At 23.9% G+C, this 23248-nt stretch overlaps 1 protein-coding gene across 5 annotated transcripts in view; it reads right to left on the reverse strand.

Annotated features, from left to right (window-relative positions):
• Positions 1-8381: 8381 nt before the first annotated feature.
• Positions 8382-23248, reverse strand: part of LOC122501065 (nucleolysin TIAR-like) — a 503799-nt gene continuing 488932 nt past the window's right edge. For 4 of the 5 annotated variants that reach the window (XM_043610310.1, XM_043610308.1, XM_043610307.1 and 1 more), the window contains exon 10: positions 8383-8737. In XM_043610310.1, coding sequence (XP_043466245.1) covers positions 8678-8737 — 60 coding nt within the window. In that variant the 3' untranslated portion in view covers positions 8383-8677. Of the gene's footprint in view, positions 8738-23248 lie in introns of all 5 variants that reach the window. The other variant, XM_043610312.1, reaches the window with a different exon arrangement.

Below are 23248 nucleotides of genomic sequence, written 5' to 3' on the forward strand. Positions count from 1 at the left end.
ATGATTTTTAATATCTAAAAAAATAAAAATAAAAATTTCACAGGAATTCAATTATTTACAAATTTTTTTACAAATTTCTTCGCGAAATAATTCAATTATTTTTTATAAATAATTAAAATTTTTAAAGAGGTTCAATTATTATCGCATAAATACTAAATTTTTTTTAGGAATTCAATTATTTTCATAAATAATAAAAAATTTTAAAGGGATTCAATTATTTTCATAAATACTAAATTTTTTTTTATGAATTCATCTATTTTTCATAAATAATAAAACTCATCGCAAAATTTCAATTAACAATTAACAATTTTAATCAAATTCCTCGAAAATGTAATTATTCTTAAAAATGTTTTATTAAAATTCGTCAAAAGAATTTCATTATTTAATAATTTGTTGATAAAATTCATAAAATTCTTTATGAGTATTACATTTTAAGAAACATTCAATTATTCAATAAATTATTTATTTTTGCATGTAAATAATTGAATTCTCGTAAAACTTTAACTTATTACACTACTGAATTTTATATAAGTATAAACCCTTGTTTTTGATTATTTTACAAATAAAAATGATACAAACCAAAAAAATAAAATATATATAAATTCATATTACCTTCTTCTGCTTTTTTGTCTCATAAATAATTGAAGTATACGAAAATATATTATAAAACTGCATAGAAATTATTCATTTTCACTTTTTATCGAGAATTATTATTAATTTTTACGCAGCAAAATATTTTCATTATTATTTAAAGATAATTTACAATTTTAAATATTCATTTATTATTAAACGGCAATAAAAGTTAAACTCAAACGTGTTCATTATTTTAATATTAAAACATATATCCAATTTATATTTATCGATTTTATAAAAATTTAAATATATTAATTTTTTTTAATTTCCTTCCTATTTAGAATTCTAGACGCTGATTATAATATTATTACGTATCATTAAAAAAAACATCTATTTTGATAATTTATTAATTTCCATATATGTGCAATTTTAACTATATGTCAAGAAAATGATTTAAATCTTCCATAAAATTATTTTTATAGTATTTTTTGGGAGGAAATCATTAGTTAGAAAATATTCTGACCCTTTTTGGATTTTTATTTTTCTTAAAAATTGTAGATTTTAAAATCAATCTGCAATTTTGTAGAAAATATGTTTTTGTATCTACACATAAATTACCGAATGAAAAAAATTGATTTTTACAATTTTTGAAGCATTCTTTTTGAAAAAAACATTGTTTTTAGGTTGAAAATGCTAAAAAGCCCATTGTTATTTAAGATTTTTATACGGAAATTCACTTATTTATTTTTCTAACAATATTCGAATTATAATTTTTTTAAATAAAAAATATAAATTATAAATAAATTATGATAAAAATACACTGAAAAAAATTTTAATTCATTCAAATAAATTATTTTTTCAGTGAATGATTCGAAATTAGAAAAATAAACAAGTGAATATCCATATAAAAAAATTGAATAACAATCATCTTTTTTAGCATTTTCAATCTAAAAACAATAATTTCTTTCAAACAAATGTTTCAAAAATTGTAAAAATCAATTATTTCTTATTCGTCAATTTTTTTGTAGATAAAAAAACATATTTTCTACAAATAATTAGAGATGGATTCTAAAATCTATCAATTTTTAATAAAAAATAAAAATCCAAAAATTTTATGGAAGATTTAAATCATTTTCTTGTTATAATTAAAAATGTAGTTGAAGTCTCCTTTTAACAGACAGTGTATTGTTATTTTAATAAAACAAACTAATAAATTTTTCTTTATTATTTTATGACTCCTTTTGCTAGTAAAAGTATATACAAATATATAAAAAACATAAAAGACCAAATTTATATAATCACAAAAGAAAATTTTTGTTTTCCAACAAACATATTCTTTTCTATTCTAAAATATATGAAATGAAAAATGAAACTAAAGAAAAATATTTTTTTTATCACGAAAAATATATTTAGGAAACATTTTTCATGTGCACAAAATATGATTTCGCAGGTAATGTTTATCATTGTTGAAAGACCTCAGTAACCTATGGCTCTCATTAAGGCATTTAATATATATACAGAAAAAAAAATGATAGTTTGTTGTTTAATGAATGATATAAGGTATATATGAAAATAACTTTTTTAATTAACTTCTGTAACAATAGTCGGAGGAGAAGGAAAGTATTGATTAAAAGCAGAGGCAAACCCCTGGTTTCAAAGTATATTAATTAGTTTATCATCGTAACCCATTCCTCTCGCTTTACTGGCAATGCTCAGCCAACCTGAAAAATGCTCTTTCGTTCAAACTCGCGCACTGTTTGAATTATTTCCTTCCTCTCTCTCTCTCACACACACTCGACGATTGCAATGTTAATTTTTGTTCACATCTGTGTCGTTATATGGTGATAAATGAAATAATATGCTCTCATACCTCCCCGCGGCGGGTGCCACACGATATGATCCTATATCTACGCTACAGATGGTGTAAATATGTATTTAACATAAATTAACAACCATAATGAATGTGTTGGCTTATTTTGCTTCTATATATATAGAGATATACACAAAGTTTGTGTCGAAGCGCATATAATGCCTCGTCGTGTATATGAAATCCGAGTTTGTGTATACATATAGTTTTGCCACTGAGATTTTCGAAACTCGGCTGCGAGTGTGTATGAGTGTGGCCAGAAAGCCTGTATATTATTTAAATGTCGTTATTATATGCGTCAGAGTTACAAAAATGAAAATGAAATTACACTCAGAGTCACTATGTGTACTATAACCTCTCTTCTACCCCGCACAACATCCCTCCGGCCTTCAACCCACCAACAACCCCAGGGGGTAAAATGTAAAAAAAAAATGTTTCGCATTTGTTATTCGTTTCAATGGATTGTTTTAATTAAATCCTACATAAAAGAAAATTTCACGTTTTGTATGAAAACGAATTCAAAAGGAATTTTCCAAATAATTATATTCAATATATGGAGTTGGAAAAATTTTATTATTTCGGTGGGAAAAATTAATTTTTTTTTTCATTTGGGATGGTTTTATTTATTTTTTTTTTTTTGGGGGAATTTTTTTATTTCGGTGAATATCAATTTATACTTTTATACTATTATCGGGGAATAATATTACTGTATTTGGTGTGGGTAATATTTTTGTCCAAAGAATATGGAAAAAATGTGTTTTTATTTGGAAATAAAAAAATTCATTTAAAAATGATTTTTAAAGAGAATTATTTTTTTTTAGATAGAACTTGAAAAGGATTGTTTTTTCTGTAAACATAAAGCAGGGTTGCCACACGTCAGGAAAATCAGGGAAAAATCAAGGATTTTTTTATTGTGGAAAAAATTAAATATTTGAAATTCATAAGAAAATTCTGAATTTTTAGTGTATTTTTGTTTGCCTCATAAACTACCACAAAGTCGAATACAAAACTTTCAACATTTTTTTCTATTTCTGACCAGAATGAATTTTTTTTAATATTATTTAATTATTACAAAAGTTTGTGAAGAACAAGATTCTTCACAAAGATTCAATTATTTTTTAGGAGTAATTAAAAAACTTCTTTGCAAAATTCAATTATTTTTATAAATAACAACATTCATCACAAGAATTCAATTATTTTCAAAAGTAATAAAATTCTTTGACGAAAATCAATTATTTTAAAAAATTTTAACGTATATATTTCGTCAAGAATTCAATTATCTTTATAAATAGCAAAATTTTTTGGCAAAAATTGAATTATTTTCTCAAAAATTTAAATAAAATTCTTTTCAAAATTTCTATTATTTTTAAAAGTTTTTCGCATTTCAATAATTTCCAATATTCACTATTTTCATAAAAATTATCAAAGATTTAAGTATTGAAAAAAAATTTTGATACAATTCTACGAAAACATTCAATTATTTTCATGAATAATAAAATTTCATTTAGAAATTCAATTATTTTCATAGTAGAATTTCAAATATTTTTAATAAAATTTTAAATATATTCCTCGAAAAATGCAGTTATTCTTAAAAATTTTATTGAAACTTGACGAAAGAATTCAAATTAAGAATTAAGAAACATTGTTTTAAGAAAGTATCAATGATTTAAGAAACATTGTATTATAGAATAAAATAATAAAATTCGTTGCAATGATTCAATTATCTTCATAAACAACTTTTAATTCGTCTGAGGAAATCAATTATTTTCAAAATTTTTTTAACTTATTCTGCAAAAGAATTTAATTATCTTGTTAAACAACAAAATCAAATTAATTACCTCCACATAAAATCAATTATTTTAAGGAATTTTAATAAAATTCTTTTCCAAAATTCAATTATTTCCACAAATATCAAAAGTTATCACAAGAATTCAATTATTTTGCAACAAAAAGTAAATAAAATTTATCGCATAAATTCAATTATATTCATAAATTATTATTAAAATTCTTCTCAAGAATTCAATTATTTAAAAAAATTTTAATAAAATTCTTTAAAAAGTTTTCAATTATTTTAAAAAATTCTTGTAAAATTCAATTATTGAATAAATTATTTATTATTGATTTTAAAAATGCAATTATTTTGTATTTAAATAATTGAATTCTCCTACAATTTTCTAATAAAAATTGATTTAAAGATGAATTTCGGTTAAAATTTTAGATAATAATTTAATATTAAAAACATTATTATAGCATGGATTTTTAGAAATTATTAAATTTTGAAAAGGTTTCAAATTCAAATCTTTGGAAATCTAAATTTATCGTTCTTTTAAATAATTATTGATTTAAAGAAGAATTTTAGTTAAAAATTCTAGAAAATAATAATTGAATTTAAATGAAGTTTTTAAAAATCTTAATTTTAATGGAAAAATAATAATTATTAAATAATTATGATAAATAAAACAATTGTTTTCGAATAATTTTACAATTAAAGAAATTCGCAAATATTCGAACATTATTTTGAGTTTCCAATCATTTTTAGAGTGAATCAGAATATTCTTTACTGTCAGGGAAAAAGTCAAAAATCTGTCTGTAAATCAGGGGAAAAGTCCGGGAAAAACAAAGTTAAATTTTTGTGGCAACCTTGAGAAGAAAATTTGTATTTGAAATAAATATTTATTTTATTGTTTTATTTTGTTTATTTATTTTCCATTCACTGAAAATATTTATTTTGGTTTAAAAAAATTTCAGTTATTTCAAATAATAGCTTCTATTTCGTACAAATTACTATATTTTTGGGTGCAAATTCAATTCTTTGGTTTGAAATTTGAATAAATTTCATTTAATTCGAATAAAGTTTATTTAATGGAAATAAATTTTATTTGGTTCGACAAAATTTTACATAGTTTAAATAAGTTTAATTTGGTTTCGAATAAATTTTACATAGTTCAAATAAATTTAATTTGGTTTAAATTTTTTTGATCTGAAAATATTTATTTTGCTTCAAAGAACAAATTAATTTTATAAGGTTTTTTTTACTTAATTTTTATTAATAACTAACAATAATATTTATTTTGATTTTGAAAAAAATTGTATATTTATTAATTCTATTTGGTTTAGTTTAACTTGCTTTTTAATTTTAGAGAAATAAATATTCGTCGGACTAAAATTGATTTTTACTACTGCAAAAAATTAAAAAGTAGTAAAAAGTAATTTTAGTCAGACGTCATTCTATAAATTCTAGAAAATTATGATCAGTAGTAGAAAAAAATTTATAGTCAGACTCTATAATATTTATAAATTCTTAATTTTTGCCAGTAGTAAAAACAAATTTTAGTCAGACGAATTATAATTTTTGTATTTTACTAAATACAAAAAAACCTTTTTAGTAAAGGTAAGTTTCAGTTCGAATAAATGTAAATCGTTTTAAAAACCGTTTCAATAAATATATAATAAGTAAATTTTCTTTGTTAAAATATAATTGCATTAAAATATAATTTAATATTTAAATATTAATATGTGAAATAAAATAATTTGAAGAATATAAAAATTAAAATGATTTTTTTGATGAACGTAATTTTATATTATATTTAGTATCATTATTATTATTATTATTATTATTGTTTATTTTATTTTTTATCATTAATGCATTGACAATTGAAATCACTCGGAAATAGCGATAAATTGTTAATTATTTCTATTTCGCATTAATTACTTGTAATAATAGCCTCCTCCCCTTTTTTTTTAACTGGAAAAGTATAGAGGGCGCCTCATTACTTAATTCTAGAATAATCCTTAGTAAAAGTACTCGTTTAATTAAGTTAATTAAACGCTCTCGTCGCTCGCTTCCAATGTCGCTGATTGTAAGTTTTTCCCTGGACTCGTTGCTATTAATCTTTTTCTCTCACTATAGCATTATGTTTTTTATTATCAATTTTCTTTATTGTCTTTCTTTATATAAATAAATAAGCACTAAAATGAAAATTGAAATTTTCGATTCATATCGTTTTTTTAATAAAAATGATTAGTGTAATGATAATAATTAAAGGCAAAGATTTTTTTTTTCTTTTGTTTTTAATTTTTAGAAAAGTAAAAAAAAAGTGTAATAAAAGTTTTTCATGATTGATGTATCAGAATCAAAGAAATAATTTTGTAAAATGACGTACAGCTTTGATAATAAAGACAGGCAGTAGGACTATAATATTCGCAAAGGGTGCCACGTTCATGTCAAATGGATTATCACTAATTGTAGTTTATGCGCTTTATTCCGTGCACCATTCGTTGTTCTTTTGGCATTTCGTTGATATCTCGTGTGCGTATATTTGTGTGCTAGTTTCCATATTTACTATATATATGTGTGTAGAAACATTTTTGTATGAAAATATATATTCAAGAATAAATAAAGAAATCTATTTTTTTTTCTAAAGTAATTGCTTCTTTGCTTTTAAATATAATTTTGATTGTTCAGAAAGTTCTCGGTTTGCTTATTTATACTTTCTTTGCAATTAGTGTTTTGTTTAGTTTTATATGTTTTCTGTAGTTAAATAAATTCGTTTTGTTTGAACTTTTTTTTGGTTATAATTTATTTTTTATGGAGATTAATTGTACGTTGAAAGTACATTTTATATTTCGATAGAAAATCTAAAGTTTAATTTTTTTTTTAAATAGTCTTCGACAAAGTTTTTTATGGGTACCGAATTTTGAAAATTCATTTTGTTTCAGTATGAATAGTAAAACATTTAACCAGATTTAAGTCGGATACCTTATGAATAGATATTTTAGTAGTCGAAGTAAATTTTAGTCAGACATTTCAAAATATTAAAATATGTTTCTAGAGAAAAAGATTGTAAAGAAAATTTCTGTTAGATCATTTTTTTAAACCTCCTATTAGTAGTAAAAGTAAAATTCAGTCAGACAGTGAAAATCTTTTATATTACAGTTTCCTTAGTCTTCTGTAAGTAGTAAAAATAAACTTTAGTCAGACAGTATATTTTTAAATTCTTAAAATATTAGAATCAGTTTTCAAAGCAAATTTTAGTTTTAAAAATTGTGGGATCAGTAGCAAACAATTGTTTTAGTCAGACTTTCATGTTAGTAGTGCCGTAAATTTTGTTACAGTAGTCAAGGTAAATTTCAGTCAGACAGTCTAATTTTAAATCTGTCAACTATTAGGAAAATTAGAATAAAAACATTTTAGTCAGACTTTTGCATGAATATTTTTGTAATTTTTTTTGCAGGAGTCGAAGTAAATTCTAGTCAGACAGTCTATTTTCAAATCTTAAAAATTCTAGAATCAGTAGTAAAGAAAAGTTTTAGCCAGACAATGCATTTTTAAAAGTATACAATTCTATAGGAACAGTAGTAAAAAGAGGTTTTGGTCCGACTTTAGTATTAATATTTCTGTAATTTTTATTTCAGTAGTAAAAGCAAATTTTAGTCAGACATTAGAAAGAGTAGTATAAAAACATTTTAGTCAGACTTTTGTATGAATATGTTTGTAATTTTTTTGCAGTAGTATAAGTAAATTCTAGTTAGACAGTCAAATAGATTTTGAAAATATTCAAATCTTGAGAATTCTATAATCAGTAGTAAAGGAAAGTTTTAAAAATTGCATTTTTAAAACTATAATTTTATAGGAACAGTAGTAAAAAGAGGTTTTGGTTCGACTTTAGTATTAATATTTTTGTAATTTTTATTTCAGTAGTAGAAGCAAATTTTAGTCAGACATAATTTTAAATCTGTCAGACATTTATGGTATTATTTCCGTAATTATTATTGAATGGACAAAGAGTAAATTTCAGTCAATTGTATATTATTTCCTGTATTTCAGATCAATAAATAAATAGCAAACAAATAAAAAATAAAATACAGTAGTAAATAAAAATTATTTGTAAAAATTATTTTTAAAAATTCTTTATTAATATTATTTATTAACATTGAAATATTCAACTATATTAAGAATACCAAGCTTTTTTAATTTTTCTATATGCAGAATTAAAAAACAGTTTTAATGAAAGGACATTTTTGTCAAAGGACAACAATTTTTGTATCAGTAGTAAAAGACAATTACAGTAAGACAAATTTTACAAACATTTACAATATTGCTTCTCGTTATTATCAGTTTTCATATATATTATATTGCATAATTTTATTTTTTTTTTATTTTTTTTTATTATTACGTGTTTGACGTCTTCGAAAACATGAAAATTACAAGTCATACAATTCACTAAATCACGAAATTTATATATGATGACTTACCTTTTCATTCTGAACTTGAAAGAATTGAAGAAAATTCTGCTTCTAAAAAAAATAAAATAAAAACGTAAAATCTCTATTTAATATTTATTAGTAGTTTGCAAAAATAAATATGAATGTAAAACATAAATTTGGAAAATATAAACTTTTTGTTATCATTATCACTATTATTACCATCATTACTATTATTCCTACAATAATTGTTATTGAAGTTATTATTTTTATTATCTTTTCTTGTAATTGTTGTTATTGTTATTACTACAGTTATTCCTGTTATTATTATTATTATTTTTGTTACGAATTTTATTATTCATAGTATTTTTAGTATTTTTAGTATTTTTAGTATTTTTAGTATTTTTATTATTTTACTGATACTTTTATTGATAGTATTTTTTAACTACAATTATTTTTATATTATTACAAATTTGTCATTAATGTAAAAAATCAAAAAGAAAAAGTAAAAATCATAAAGGACAATAGTAAAGGGATATAGAAATAAATTTCAAATAACCAACTGTGGTACATTTTCTATAATATATTTTACATTATAAACCAACCATACATCATAATAATAATAATATCTTATATTCTTACACCTAAACGGGTTTTTTTTTTATTCTGTATTCTCGTTTATATACTTTTTTTCATATTTATAATTTGTTTACTTTTCATAATATTTATATATTTATATATATATTTATATTCATCATTTTTCATCATCGCCATCCACTTTTTTTTTTATTTATAATATACTTCATATGCTATGTTATGTATAATATCATACACGTTTTCTCACGCATGTCCCAAGACTTCCTATGTATGTATTTGTGTATTATATGTATGTATGAGTGTGTGTGTGTGTTTGTGTGTTTATGTGCGTAACACGCGCATTATTCCATTAAAATTGTGTTTGTGTTTGTGTCGAATGAGTTAGTGTATTTCGTGCCGCTTTTTTTTGTGTACACATATGCGAAGGTATTTTTTTTCTTGCGAGTTATTACATACACAGCACTTTCGCTCAATTTTTTTTTTTATTTTTTTTTTTGGTGACTATTGATTTTACATCGCGCCAGCATCCCTTATAATTCCTATATGTATAAGCAATGAGGCTGCCATGGAACCCCCGCTGGCTATTTATTCGTTACATATATATATATAATATTGGAAGTTTTTACACTTCTTCGTAAGCGCCTCTCTCACGCATACTCTCACATACAATTTAATCTCTTCCATTTTAATAAAAATAATAAAAAAAAATTATTATTCGATCAATAAAATAAAATTATGACAATTTTTTTTTCTTTGGACGTGTGATTGCAAATGCCTCCCTTTATTAGTATTTTCTATTACATATACGCAAATCACTTCTTTTTGTCTATATTTATCAAAAAAAAAAGGGAGACAATCGCTAATTTTCTCTCTCACGAAAAAAAAAATATTTTTCGTTTGCGCGAACTTACTAAAAAACTTAAAATTTTTCCCCCCCACACATCATCACTTAGAATTTCACATATTTTATATATTGTTTAAAATCTCTCGGCTTCTTTATTTTTTTTTTTTTGCTCTTTTCTTTTTTTATAAAATCGTGAATTTGAAATTTATTCCCTTTATATCGATTTTCGGTGTTTTTTTTATTTTTTTGTAGTGACTTTTTTTTTCGTAATATTAATTTTTTTCTAGTGTTATTTTTTTTTGTAATGTTATTCTTTTGTAATGGTTCTTTTTTTGCTTTTCTTTGCACTTTTTATTATCGTACATTTTTAGCAACACTCTAATTTTTCTCTTTCTCTCTCTCGCGCGCGCTCTCTTTCTCTCTTTCGCTCCCTTGGGAAATATGTCGTGAATTGGAAAAAGGCACCTAACTCCTTAGCGTACGGTCGTAATGTGATATGCCGTATCGTGACGGGATTCAAAAAAAAAAAAAAAAAAAAATTTTGTTTTTCTTTCTTTTTTTTTTGAAAAACCCGAAAACGTGCGCACGTCGAATCGTACGAAAACCTACGAGAAATCAAGGAACGTCGGGTGTCTGTTTTTTTATATCTTAATAATCGGACGCGATATTAATCATTAACTGTTAATTATGTTCTTTCTTTTAGGTGCACTCTCTCTCTTTTTTTCTTCTTGTCTTTTACTCACACACAGACACGGTCGCAAATTTTTTTTTATGGCACATGCATACTCTAGGTTATCTATATTTATAAATATATACACATATATAATATATATTATATAATTTATTTTTGTAATTTTGTATATTATATAGTATGTTATTAATATATTGTATATTATAAAGTAATGTATAATATGTACTATATAATATACACTATATATATATACACACCGTAATATTCACTGTATATTATATATTATATAAAATACACTATATATATACTTCGTAATATACACTGTATATAATATATAATATAAATTACATATCCAACTATAAATTATATTCTAATTTATAGTATTTAGATAGTATATTATAATTCAAAAATTATAATAATATAAACCATATACGTGTATATATTTATACCTTAATATACTTCAAGGGTTCAAGGGATCCGATAGGCTGGCCACAACACTTCCTTTATAATTACGGCTCGTTTAATAACTTATCACTACGACTTTTAACACAGTATATCACGTCACTAATTTACATCGTCTCGTTACGATGCAACAGTGGCGTATTTTTTTTTTTTTTTTTTTGGTAATTTCTTTCTTACCTTTCCGCCTTTCAATAAATTACTCGTTTTTTTTCATTTATTTATTTATATACTTTTTTATATATACTATATATATTTTTTTCTCTAATTGTCATCTACAGTTACTCTTACACATGTAAGCATATGCATATATAATATACATATTTTTTGTCTTTTCATACATACGCGCTTTTTTGTATATTTATATTTTTTTCCGAGGTGTGTTCTTTGGGTACATATATTATATAATATAATTATAAATATTATAGTATATTGTACAGTATATACTACAATACAGCAGTTGTATATATTATTATATATACAATATATAATTAATTATATATAATATATATAAATACATATAAAATTATATTATGCAATATTATATTATTGCATATTATATATTTAACTCTATGTTTTATATTGGTTGTGTATATATATACTATTCGGTATATAATATATAATATACAGTGTAAAATATATATTATACATTATAGAGTATATAATATACAGTATACAGTGTATAATATACAGTATATAGTGTATAATATACAGTATATAGTATTTAATATACAATATATATTATATATTATACTATATATAATATACAATTAACAGTATATATTTTGCGTTATACAGTATATAGCATATAATATGCAGTATATAGTGTATAATATACAGTATATAGTATTTAATATACAGTATACAGTGTACATCATATAGTATATAATATACAATATATACTATACTGCATGTTAGGTAGTATATATTTTGCGTTATGCAGTAAATAGCATATAATATACACTACATAGTGTATAATATACAGTGTATAGTATATAATATACAATATATGCAATGTTCAGTATACACTAAACGCACAATTTTTTTGAGAAATATTAAAATTAAGACAAAAAACGTATCAAAAGTGTTGCGAAGCAACATTTTGATACATTTTTTGTCTTAATTTTAACATTTAAAAAAATTGGTGACAATATATAATATGTAATACATAATATACAACATATTATATATATACTTATAATATACACCTTTTTTTGTTTCCTCTATTCTACACTTATGTCATCTACTTGTTTCATCTTCTATTTAGCTCAATCTCACTGCGCGATATTTATACTTGTTTAAAAATTCATCTTTCATTCAACTTGCACTAACTAAGTATTCTCTGCGGTGCTCTGTATATTGGTAAGTAATAATCGGTCTGGCTGCTACCCTGCATAATTGCCATTTCTCACGCGAGACCTACCCGAGGACACGTTGCGTCAATCCCATAAATAAATATTATGTATATTAATATAAATACAACATTTCCATTGTTTTTTGTTTTTTACGAAGAAAAAGTATTTTTTTGGGAGGAAAATTTGGGGGAAAAAAATTGAGAAGGAAAGTATTTTTTTAGTTAAATTATACAATTTCTATTCTATTTTCGCAACGATATAGAATGTTATTATATAGTTCGTTTCCATCAAGGATTTATCGTGATAAAGGTTCTTCTAAACTTAGAAGCAAAATATTTTGTAATGAAATTTTTTTCCTCGACAGGTGTGTAGAGTATTTTTTTTCTCTCTAAAAAACAATATTTTGATGGTGTAAAATATTTTCTTTTGCGACGTAGTTTTTTTTGTGTTAATTGAATTGTATTTTTAGTTCTGTAAGTGGTATCATTTTTTTTTTATTTTTCTAGACAATGGAAAGTGTTTTTTAAAAATTTCCTTTTTTCAACATTTTTACTTTTTTTAATCTTTTAATTTTTTTCTACTTTTTCCCATTTTTTTCTGTTTTTATATCTATTTTCTTCTAAAAAATTTTTTATTTTCTAAATGTGAAATTCAATTCACTTGGTGACAAACTCTCTCTCTCTCTCATGAAAGTTGATATTATTTTTTTTTAAATTGATTATATTTTTGAGGAAAGTTAAAAAAGTTTACGATGAAAAGGAAAGAATAATTTTTTTTTTTCACCTAAAAAATAAATTATTCTCTTTTCTCTAAAAAGAAAAATTTAATCTTTAGCACAAAAGTGACTAATTTTTTCATTTTTATAATTTTACTTTCTCGGACAAAAAATAATTGTAGAATACTGCAAAAATTAAATTAAAAACAATTTTATTTTATACTAAACATTTAATTAAAGAAATAAATAAAAATTTGTTTACTCTTCATTAATTTTTTTTCTATTTTTATTTTGTGAAAAAAATTCCATTACTTTACTTCAAGTTTGGTTCAAAGTTTTTTTTTTTATTCCTATTTTCATTTATTGTAGATTCTTTTTGTTTGGGAAAATATAAAAGGTACATTAAAAAATAGAAAAAAATTTCCAAAAAAACAGTTCCCTCTCGTGAAGTCAATGGACGGGTAACTAAATTTTTTCGTACAACTTTTTTTTTTATCCCCTCTCGTTTGAAAAGTTGAATGCTTTAAACTCCAAAGCCACTCAAATTAGAATTCAAAGTTACAAACTGAAATAATTACATTTTGGACTCTTTTGAATTTCAATTAAAATTCGGTAATGCGGAATTTAAAATACTTTCGACACTTGAAGAATGTAGACAAATAAAAAAAAAACTTTTTTTTTGTTTCAAAATGCACCGTTAAAAGGTCAAAAAAAATGAAAAATTACAGATTTTGTGATTTAAAAAAAAATACTAAAACTACAATTTAGTATTATAAAATATAAATTGGATCAAAATGATTTGTTCGAATTGTAAATAAAATTCCAAACGTACGAATTCATGAAAAAATTTCGTACATTGGAAAAATGTTTTATATAAACAAAATTAACAAAATAAAATAAAAAATTAATGATATAACTAAAGGAAGCTGAAATAAATAATATTGGAAAGAGGATTGAATTTAAATGCGAGTAAAAAGGGATCAATAAAGCTTTTAAAGGCTTCTTTCTTTTTTTCTACTCATCTTCTTTCTTTCTTTCATTATTTCTTCTTCGTTCTTCTTCTTTTTTTTAAATGTAAAAAAGGATTGAGCAAAAGATTTAATTTAAATAGAAAAAGAAGAGACTTGGAGAAAAATTAACAAAATTAATTGAATGTTGAATAAGGTTCAAGCTGGCAGTTTAACGAAACGAAGATAAAAAGGGCTCAATAATCAAACGTATATGAAGCACAAAGCATTATCTGAAATGGGGTCGATTCGAATGAAGTAAAACTGGGACGAACTGAAGTTATAAAAAGCAGGGTGCAAAATAAGGCGAAGAAAAAAAAATATATATAGGTATATATATTTGGTGAATTGAATTTATATGGTGATTTTTTGTGTGCAAAAAAAGAAAAAAATTTTTTTCTTCTCCTTTTTTAAAATTAATAATTGGAAGGAAAGAGAAATTTCCCTCTTTCTATTTGCAAAATCAGCAAATTGAAATCACTTTTCTAATGAATTGCCAAATGGTATTTTTTTGAAATTCATTTTATCAAAGTACTTAGAAAACACTTCTCGAAGCGAAATTTTTCAGGGTAAATTTTTTTTTCTCTTTTGGAGAAAATTTCCTTTTTTTTATCGAAATTAGGAACAGACATTTTTTTTTATTTCTCATCGGAAAACGATATATGGAAAAATTTAACGTGCAGAACTTTCTTTATAAGAATTTATTTGAAGTTTTCAAAAAAAATAAATAATAAATTTAATTTGTTTCCATATTATTATTTAATTTAGTTCAAATAAATTTTGTTCGTGTTGAATAAAACTTTTATTTTTGTCAAATAAAATTTTTTTTCTGTTTAAATTTTTATTTGGTTCAAATATATAAGTTTCATTTAAAACAAATAAATAATTTTACACTCAGAGAAGAATTTTATTTGAAGTAAATAATAATTTATTTGGAGTATAAATAAATTATTATTTACTTCAAATAAAATTCTCATTCTCTGAATGTGAGGCGAAAGAAATTATTCACCGTAAAAGAATATTATTATTGAAACGAATAAGAATTTTCTCCTCAAGCGAGGAATTAAGAAGAGAAAAATATAGAAATAAAAGAAAATGTTTTTAAAATTGAAATGGAGAAAATTATTCGCAAATTCTTTTTTTTTGCGCCTTAATTTAGGTGAAAATTGACCGACATCCATAATTTTACATTTCTCAAATCCAAATGTATATATTGCGAAAAGAATATTATATAAGGATCGATGATATGATGGCTAGACCGAATGCTTTGAAAGGGCATGTTTCTCGAGTGATTGTCAGCTCTCACGCGATAAGGACTCTTGTCGAAAGGAAGCGATAAGGAAGCGTGAGAATCGGTAATTCAGTGACGTCTTGACATTAGCACTTTATATCCACGCGCGTGAAACAAGCCCGCAGAACACTTGGGAATCCGACTTCCAGCAGAGAAGGTTTTAAAGAGAGTAGTCAAATATAAAGAGAGAGAGAGAGAGTGAGAAAAATCACGTCTTTCGAAAGGAATAAATGGAATTGAAGGGGGGGGGGGGTGAGACGAAGAATGAAGAGAAAAGGGGGGAAAGACGAAGAAGAACGAAAAAGGACGAGGAAAGACGAAGAAGGACGAAAAAGAACGAAGACAGACGAAGAACGACGAAGAAAGATGAAGAAAGACGAAGAAAGGTGAAGAAAGACGAAGAAAGATGAAGAAAGAAAGAAAAAAGATGAAGAAAGACGAAGGAAGAAGGTAAAAGACGAAAAAAAGGTTGAAAAAAAAGAAAGAGAAATGAAATTGGATTTCATCGTAGCTCGCGAATAGCATGATTCGATAAAAGGTCGATGGAAAGGTGGTCGGAGGTTTTTGATGCTGAAGCTTTGAAAGCGCCAGCTTGCTGGGAGTCAAAACGATGTGTCGCCTATACACTCGCTCTCTCACACACTTTCTCTCTCTCTTTTTCTCTCTTTTACACAAATACACACGCAAATATACTTCTCATACTATTACGCAAAAAATCTTCGATATAAGGCAGTTATATCGAGCCAATGGTCATGTTATGAGATCATAGAATCTCATGGAATTCCAGAAAGATGGAATTTAACTCGCCAGCAGGTGTAGCAGCCACGACACATTTGCCTCTTTCTCCTTTCTCTTTCTATCTCATCGTACAATTTTTTTTCGCCTCTTTCGCAAATATATAACAAAAACAATTTTTTTTTCTTAAATTAATAGTTAAATTTGAAAACAATTAAATGTTTTTTTTTATTGTAATGAAACCTATTATATTATTAAATTATTAATATTATTAACATTCAGCCAGTTTGGCAGTTTATAATAAGTAATTAACGTTAGGACCAATAGAAAAACGTAGGTAAAACTAATTTTCTTTTTTTTGCATTTGCTACACCCAGAGAAAGATTTTATTTTAATTAAATAAAAGTATATTTGTCTCAGAAACTTTATTTATTTGTTTTAAATAAAAATTCTATTGTAGAAAAATAAAATTTTTATTTGAAGTAAATAAAATTTATTTGAAAAATATTCATTGAAGCAAATAAAATTTATTTCAAACAAATAAAAAATCTAGTTGGCTCTGGGTCAAACATATTTTTTCTGGGTGTATTATATAACAGAAATCGCATAACGAAAACGATATAATAATAATAATTATTATTATTATTATATTGAATATAGATTAAAATAAAATTAATAATTACTATTAAAATAATATAACATAATAATTATAACTATTTCCTCGAATAAAATCTGAAAACTGATAAGCAAAGCACCAATTTTTTCTTCCTTCTTTAATTAATATTCTCTAATTTTTTTTTCAATAAATATTCAACATTTCAAATCGGATGTAAAAATTCGTCAGTCTCTTTTCGTCGCGGGAAAACTTTGTTTTTCGGCATTTGGGTTGGTTGAATTTTTCCGTGAATAATAAAATAAAAATGGATTTTTTAAGGAAAATATTTATGCAGTATTTTAAACGTCAAAATATTTTAATGTTTATCATGCTTGCGATTGACAATATTTTCTTTGGAAAAATACATTTTTCTTTTCTCTTAATAATAATGGCTAACGTATTTTATAATGTTACGTATCTTTTTTTTTTTTGTTATTGGGAAAAATTTGCTATTGCAAACATTTGCAAATTGGTTTTAAAAATATTTCTCGATGGAAATGAACACTTTTTGATGAGAGAAATTTTTTTTTATTCTTATTTGTTGGGAGATAATATTTTTCCCTTTTTGGAAAATTTTCAAATTTTTATGAATTGTTTTAATGGTTAAAAATGAAAATTTATTTTTAAGTTTCGATGGAAATTATAATTGAAATTACAATTTAAAAATAAAAGATCCAGTAAAAATTTGAATTATTTGCACAATTATCAATAAAATATTTCTGTCAAAAAACAAAATAATTATAAATAAAATTAAAAATTCCATAAAAATTTTCCAGAACGAAAAGAGATCGGCAAAATTTTTTCCATGAAATGAAATAAGGAATGGCGAAAAAATAAAAATTATCACTATAGTGGGTATATTAAAATTAAATTGCAAAATTCTGTCGCGTTTTCACCTTCAAAACTACTCTGTGCATTTTTTTTTCTTCATTACACGTTTATCCCTATACTAAAACTTGCTAGATTAGAGTAGACTATGTCTAGAGCATTTTCTTTAGTTTTCCCGACGCTATTACTTTAGACGCTTGTACTGTGTACTTGGCGTATCGGTTTTTGTGTACATATATATTTTTTTTTATATATATACGGGGAATGAAACATGTGTATGTGAATGACATGTGTGTTTTACATTTCTCGTGTGGTGTGCGTACAATGTCTGACGATAATTGGCTCTTACCACTGTAGGCTTATCTTTCAACAGGGCAATATATTTATTATATATGTGTATATATTATATAATATAATAATAAATGTTAATAATATCATAATAATATAATAAAATAAATAAATAATATAATATAGTAATATTGAAAAATAGAATAATAATTAATAATAATACTGTGTAATTTAATAATTACACAGTAATAATAATAAATTACATTATTGTTAAAAAATAATTATTTAATTCATTTTAATTTAATTATTTAATAGCAAAAAAGAAATTTAAGTATTAAGTAATTATTAATTAATAATAATAATAATTGTAATAATTATTATTATCATCCTAATTATTATTGCATAATATAATTAATTTTTTATTGGAACTTCAAACTATTTGCCCAATAGTGAACTTGAGTTGTATTATAATTATATATTTTACTATTTAATAATTATAATATATTATGCAATAATAATATTAATAATATTATTAAGAATATTAATAATTTTATATATTGGATATTTGTATTATATGATAATTTATAATACATTATATTATATATATACGTATATATTAATTTTATTCCCTTGTCGTTTTTTGTGTGTTTCTTTTTAATTTCCACCATTTTTCTCTCATTTCTCTCAAAGTTCCCCTTTTTCCCTCACCTTCTTCTTTTTTTCCTTTTTCTTTATACTTTTCTACAAGCTACGTCAATTATTTATCTACTTTTTTTTCTCACCTTACAATCTATATCCCATTCTTATCTATCATTCTCGAAAAAATTTCGATGCTCTCTTTGTTGTTTGTTTGTTTTTTTTTAATTACTTCCTTAAAATTACGAATCTAACTAAATTTTTTTCACGCTTCGTTCTTTCGCATACTCTTTCTCGCTTTCTCTCTAAGTGCATTATATATAATATATATATATATACCTATGACTTATATAATAATGCCTTAATTCCTAAGGCGTCTGTCCCAAAAACTTTATACATTGTGATTAAGGTTCCAGATTACTGGACCATTTATCACTTTTTTTTTTGTTCAAGTACCCGGAATTCGAGAGTTTTTTCTACGTTCTCATATAAAAAAATGAGAAGGTATTTCCTTTTTTTTTGAAAATGGATTATTTTTTTTTTACATACATTTTTGAGAAATTATTTTCTTAAAGCGATTTTGCTGTTTCTGTAAGTATTTATATAGGAACGAGATGCTGAGCATTTTTTTGTTTGTTTGTTTAATCTAGTAATAATCTTACGCATAGCAAAATCAGTAGAAAGGAAAATTTGAAAAATTGATTTCTTCGGAAAGATTCTTTTTTAACTCTCGATTCCCGTGACTTGATTTTTGTTTTCGCAAAAAAATTATCTAGTATTTTGTTATATCTTGTTTTTTCCTAGCTAATAATGTACATGTTTCTTCATTTTGCGTTTGCCTTTTCTTTTGCACGCAATTGCAAAGTTTTTTTTTCTTTTTTTTCTTGTTTTTGAAGCTACAACACGATCAGCACTCTTTTTTTTATATATATGTATAATATGTATATACGACGTTCTCGCACTAACAGTTCCCATTTCGACTATGTATACGGTTTTTTTTTTGTTTTGTATATGTATAAGTTGTATTTATATATCTATTTATTTATATATTTATAACACTTCTTCTCTTGCATTGTCCCTATTATATCGCTCGTGTCGTGTCCCTTTTTTTCTCTTATTTATTCTCTTGTAAGGCTATATTCAAAATCGTAACGACAAAAAACGTGGATTGGATTATTATCGATTGGCCACGATTTGACGCTTTGTGGATTTTTTTTCAATTATGAACTATTTTTTTTTGTCTTTAGAACACTAGCGGCATAGAGCCGAGCTACTTATGAACTAACATTGTACCTCCGTTTGATAAGCGTCTCGGGGGAAAAATATCAAAAATTACTGCCGGCGCATCTAGGACTTCTTTTTCAGATAAAAAATATTCAGCTCTCTTTTTATTTTTTTGTTTCTTTTTCTCCAATGACGATTCGTAAGGTATTTTCTTTAGATAAATTTTCATTTTTTTAATTGGCAATAGAATTAGATTCTTTTTTTTAAATAGATTTTCTTGCGCTAAACAATTAAACATGAGGTACTTGTTTTTATTTTTTTCTTTTCTCAAAATATTGATAATTGGTTTTTTTTTTATTTTAATTGCACTTTTAATTGCACCTCAGAAAATTCTTTCAGCGATTAGTCGAGGTTTTAGATTAATTATCCTCGCCTGTAGATAAAATATTATCTTTGCAAATTTTTTATTAATTCGTTCATTTGTTTAGTTAATTTTCTTTTTGTTTTTTGCAAATTTTCTTTTCTTTTCTTCAATTGAAATTAATTTTCTCTGCATTGAGAATTGAAAAATTTAACTATTTCTTCAATTTAAATTAATTTTTTCTTATTCAAAAATCAAACTATTTTAATTTTTCCTTCATTGGAAATTAAAGAAATTGAACTAGTTTTACAGATTTAAATTAATTTTTCCGTGATTGAAAATTAAAAACGTGAAATATTTTTTAATTTTCAATAAATTATAAATTTTTAACTTCTATTTGTTACGAAAAATAAATTTAAAAAAAATTATCAAATTACTTAATTGTTAATTTTATTTTTTTTTAAGGAATAACTTTGAAATAATAAATTAAAGTATCATGATTTTTGAACTTTATAAATCATTATTTTGAAATACTAAAATACGAGTATTTTGCGAAAAATATTTTACACTTTGCCTCAAATTTTACTTCACTTTGAAAGGACGATTTTGCTTTTCTTTTGAATTAGATTATCTCGAAAATACTCTTTTGAAGCATTGCTTCCAAAGTTGAAACAATTTTTCTTTTATTTTTTCCATTTCTTATAATTATAAATATTATCTTTAACTTTTTATCTTTTTTTATCAGCCTTAATCGAATCGTCATGCAGAATATTGTTATTAATAAAGCTTTAAAAGTTGTTAACAAGAGACTCTTAAGAACTACATTTGTGTATGAACCGGTTGTTTTTTTTTCTCTTTTTTTTCTTGGAATAAATTTTACGATTTTTTCCGATCCACGTTTTTTATTTAAATAAGGACTTTTTTTGATCTTTCGGGTATTTTTTGATTTTAAATTAGCAGGGAACTTATGTTTTGATTACGCTTAAAAGGACAACTTAATGTGTCCTTTTGATTAAAAGTTAAAAGACGTTCCCTTTCTCGCACGTTTCATTCATGATTCGTTTTTATTTTTTTTCTATTAACCAAATTTTACTAATTTTCATTTCATCATTTCTCCTGTTCTTTTTAATCTTTTTCTAATTTCTACTTTTCCCTTTTCCTTCACTAGTTTTTCATTTCTTCTGCCTTTACTAAGTTTTCTTTAACCTTTTTTTTATTTCTAACTTTTCTTTTTTCTATTCTTTAGTGATTTTTCTTTTCATTTCCTCGTCCCTAATTTTTCTTTATCTTTCTTATTCTTGTCACTAATTTTTAACCATTTCTATTTTCTGTCCTTTAATTTGAGATTTTCCTACTTTTTTTGTCCCTAATTTTCCATAATCTTTCTCTTTTCCTTTTCTCAATTTTCACAAAACTTTACATTTTTTTACTCTTCTCTTTCTTGTCCCTAATTTTTATCTACACTCATTTTTCTATATCTTTTCCTTTTTTGTCTCAAATTACAATTTTCCCCTTTTTTTTCTTGTCCCCAGTTTTTCATTACATTCCTTTCTCTATTTCTTGTTTTTGTTTCTGTTCGTTTTCCTAATTTTTTTCTCTTTCTATTTTTTTCCTAAATTTTTGCCTCTTTCTATTTCTTTTGCTCAATTTTTGTCCCTTTCTATTTCTTTTCACTAATTTTTTTCAATCCTTCTGCCTTTTTTCTTATTTTCCCCCCTTTTTCTGTAATTTTTATTCCCTTTCTTTATTTCTTTGTAACTTTTTTTCTTTTTTATTTTCTTTTCTGTTTCGTTTTTTCCCTCTCCCTTTTTTCTAGTCCTATTTTCTTTGCCCTTTTTCGAAAAAATTCCCCTTTTCACATTCGTTTTTGTTATTATTTTTTTTTGTTAAACACATTCTCCCTTTCGCTCCTAGTTTTTTTTATGTACACGACCAGACTTCACAGCCAGAATCAACTAATTTGGTACATCAGTTGTCAAAATAAAGATTCTTTTTTTTTCAATTCTCCTTCCATATTTTTTTAAAAATTGAGAATTTAAAACTTATTTCGCAAAAAACTAATCGACGTTTACTTCTTCTTTTTTTCACTATACACAATTAATTATATTACGCATATTCCGAGCGTGGTTATATTTTATTATTTTCGTCTCCGCTTTTGAAAACTACTCGTTCCAAGATTTCTGATGATATAAGTTTAGAAAAATTTCCAAAAAGTAAAAATTTCATTTAAGTATTTAGAGGGTTTTTTTTTGTATATATCGTTTGAAGCGCCTAGTTATTTTTTTTATTTTCACTCTGATTGTGGAGTTGATTTTGCTTGAAACGATACATATTATTTTATGGGTGTAGATTTGTGCGTTTAATCTCCCACGAGAGTTCGCGACGTTTGAATTGCGGAGAAAACAATAGGATCATGGAGTGGGGGGGAGGGAGGTTGAAAAGGAAAGAGTACATTCTTCCTCATTTTTTCTTTCTTTTTGTTTTGACGAAAGAGGCTTGAATATTTTTTTGTTACTCTAGTACCAAACAATTTTTTACTGTCACAATTTTTCTGTTCATTAAATTATGTATTTTTTATTCATTTTTTTTCTAGTTATTTTTCTTTTTTCTTTTCTTTATTCTTTTGCTTTTCTTGTTTCTTCTTCTCTTTCTAAATATTCATTTTTCGATTTATTTTTTCGATTATTAATTTAATTGTTATTTATTATTTATTTAGTTGTTATTTAAATTTTGTGGGATAATTTTTTCTTTTTTGGTAATAGAGTAACGAAAAAATAGCGCAATTTCTAAGTATAAAAAGAAAATGGAACAAAAGAAAATATACAAAATCTGCGTTCTTATAACCGTATTATTTTTTTTTTCTTGTAAAGAGTTACGTTTCCTTTTTTCTTTTTCACTGTATATGTATGTATATATAT

The sequence above is a fragment of the Leptopilina heterotoma genome, unplaced genomic scaffold (assembly GCF_015476425.1).
Source record: "Leptopilina heterotoma isolate Lh14 unplaced genomic scaffold, ASM1547642v1 Lhet_199, whole genome shotgun sequence".
Taxonomy (NCBI): Eukaryota; Metazoa; Arthropoda; class Insecta; order Hymenoptera; family Figitidae; genus Leptopilina; species Leptopilina heterotoma.